Source organism: Nicotiana attenuata, unplaced genomic scaffold (genome assembly GCF_001879085.1).
Source record: "Nicotiana attenuata strain UT unplaced genomic scaffold, NIATTr2, whole genome shotgun sequence".
In the NCBI taxonomy this organism is placed as follows: domain Eukaryota; kingdom Viridiplantae; phylum Streptophyta; class Magnoliopsida; order Solanales; family Solanaceae; genus Nicotiana; species Nicotiana attenuata.
In genome coordinates, this window is record NW_017670607.1 from 215,080 (window position 1) to 217,172 (window position 2,093).

At 50.9% G+C, this 2,093-nt stretch overlaps 1 protein-coding gene across 1 annotated transcript; it reads right to left on the reverse strand.

Moving 5' to 3' along the window:
- Positions 1 to 94: 94 nt before the first annotated feature.
- LOC109241465 (RNA-directed DNA polymerase homolog) lies at positions 95 to 514 on the reverse strand (the record flags this gene model as incomplete). The annotated part of the gene is made up of 1 exon (XM_019408205.1): positions 95 to 514. A coding segment is annotated over exon 1 (420 nt), but the record flags the coding sequence as incomplete, so codon positions are not given.
- Between the last annotated feature and the right edge of the window lie 1,579 nt (positions 515 to 2,093).

The window sequence follows — 2,093 nt, forward strand, 5'->3', positions numbered from 1 at the left end:
TGGGCCAACTCTGCACGGCCTCTACCTTCCTCGGATCCACCCGAATACCCTCGCTAGAAATTACATGGCCTAGGAATGCCACAGAACTCAGCCAAAACTCACATTTTGAGAACTTTGCATATAATTTCTTCTCCCTCAAGGTCTGAAGCACGGTCCTCAGGTGCTGCTCATGATCTTCCCGGCTCCGGGAATACACCAGAATATCATCAATAAAAACAATCACGAACGAGTCAAGATATGGCCTGAACACACTGTGCATCAAATGCATGAAAGCTGCAGGGGCATTGGTCAGCCCAAATGACATAACAAGGAACTCGTAATGGCCATATCGAGTCCTGAAGGCAGTCTTCGGGATATCTGGCTCCCGAATCTTCAACTGATGGTAACCTGAGCGCAAGTCAATCTTAGAAAACACCTGTGCGCCCTGAAGCTGGTCAAACAGATCATCAATGCGAGGCAAAGGATAACGGTTCTTCACTGTAACCTTGTTCAACTGGCGGTAGTCAATACACATGCGCATAGAACCATCCTTTTTCTTCACAAACAAGACAGGAGCACCCCACGGTGACACACTAGGTCGAATAAAACCCTTACCATGCAATTCCTGCAACTGATCCTTCTACTCCTTCAACTCAGGAGGAGCCATACGATACGAAGGAATGAAAATGGGCTGAGTGCCCGGCAACAGATCAATCCCAAAATCAATGTCCCTATCAGGCGGCATGCCTGGAAGATCAGCTGGAAATACATCGGGATAATCCCGTACCACTGGAACAGAATCAACAGAAGGGCTATCAACACTAACATCTCTCACATAAGCCAAATACGCGGCACACCCCTTCTCAACCATGCGCTGAGCTTTAAGAAAAGAGATAACTCTACTGGAAGTGTGATCTAAAGTACTACTCCACTCAATACGCGGAACACCTGGCATAGCCAGCGTCACGGTCTTGGCGTGACAATCAAGAATAGCAAAGTGGGGCGACAACCAGTCCATGCCCAGAATAATGTCAAAATCCACCATACCGAGTAACAATAAATCTGCTCTGGTCTCAAAACCACGAATAGTAACCAAACATGACTGATAAATGCGATCCACAACAAGAGAATCTCCCACAGGAGTAGAAACATAAACGGGGGCACTCAAAGAATCCCGAGGCACACCCAAATGCAGAGCAAAGTAAGTAGACACATAAGAGTAAGTAGAGCCTGGATCGAATAGAACCGATGCCTCTCTGTGACAAACCAGTATAATACCTGTGATGACGGAGTCGGAGGCAACAGCCTCAGTGCGAGCAGGAATACAATAATATCTGGCCCGGCCCCTCTCGCGAGGGCGACCTCTATCTCCCCGACCTCTGCCCCTAGCTGGCTGGGCAGGTGGGGTAGCAGCTGGAGCTGTGACCATGGCCTGAGAACCCTGAGGAGCACGCTGTGGCTGAGAAGTCTGTGGGGGCGCGCTCCTCCCAAGTCTGGGGCAATCCCTCACCAAGTGACGTGTATCACCACACTCGTAACAAGCTCTGGGAGGACGCGGTGGCTGTGACTGGCTGGGACTAGGCCTGCTGGACTGACCTCTGGAAACACCTCGCGCATGAGGCGCGCTAGAAACTGGAGGTGCATAATAAGGCTCCTGAGTTGGAGGTGGAGCTGGAGTACTGTCGGCTGCTGGAAGAGTTGAATATACGGGGCGACCCGAATAACCTCTGCCATAACGACCTGTTGATGCGGTACGGGCACCAGAGTAGTGACCCAACTCTCGAGACCTCTTGGCCTCTCTCTCTCCTCGCTCCCTGGCGAGCATACCCGCAATACTCCTAGCAATGCTCACTAACTGCTGATAAGGAATGTCCATCTCCAACTCTCGAGCCATGCTAGATCTGATGGGTGGAATAAGACCCTCAATGAACCTGCGAACTCTCTCCCGAACTGTAGCAACCAAAGCCGGTGCGTGCCTGGCCAACCTGGTATAACGGATGGCATACTCTGAAACTGTCATGGTACCCTGACGCAAGTGCTCAAACTCTGCGCGCCATGAATCTCTGAGGCTCTGGGGAACAAACTCTCTCATAAACATGTCCGAGAACTGGGTC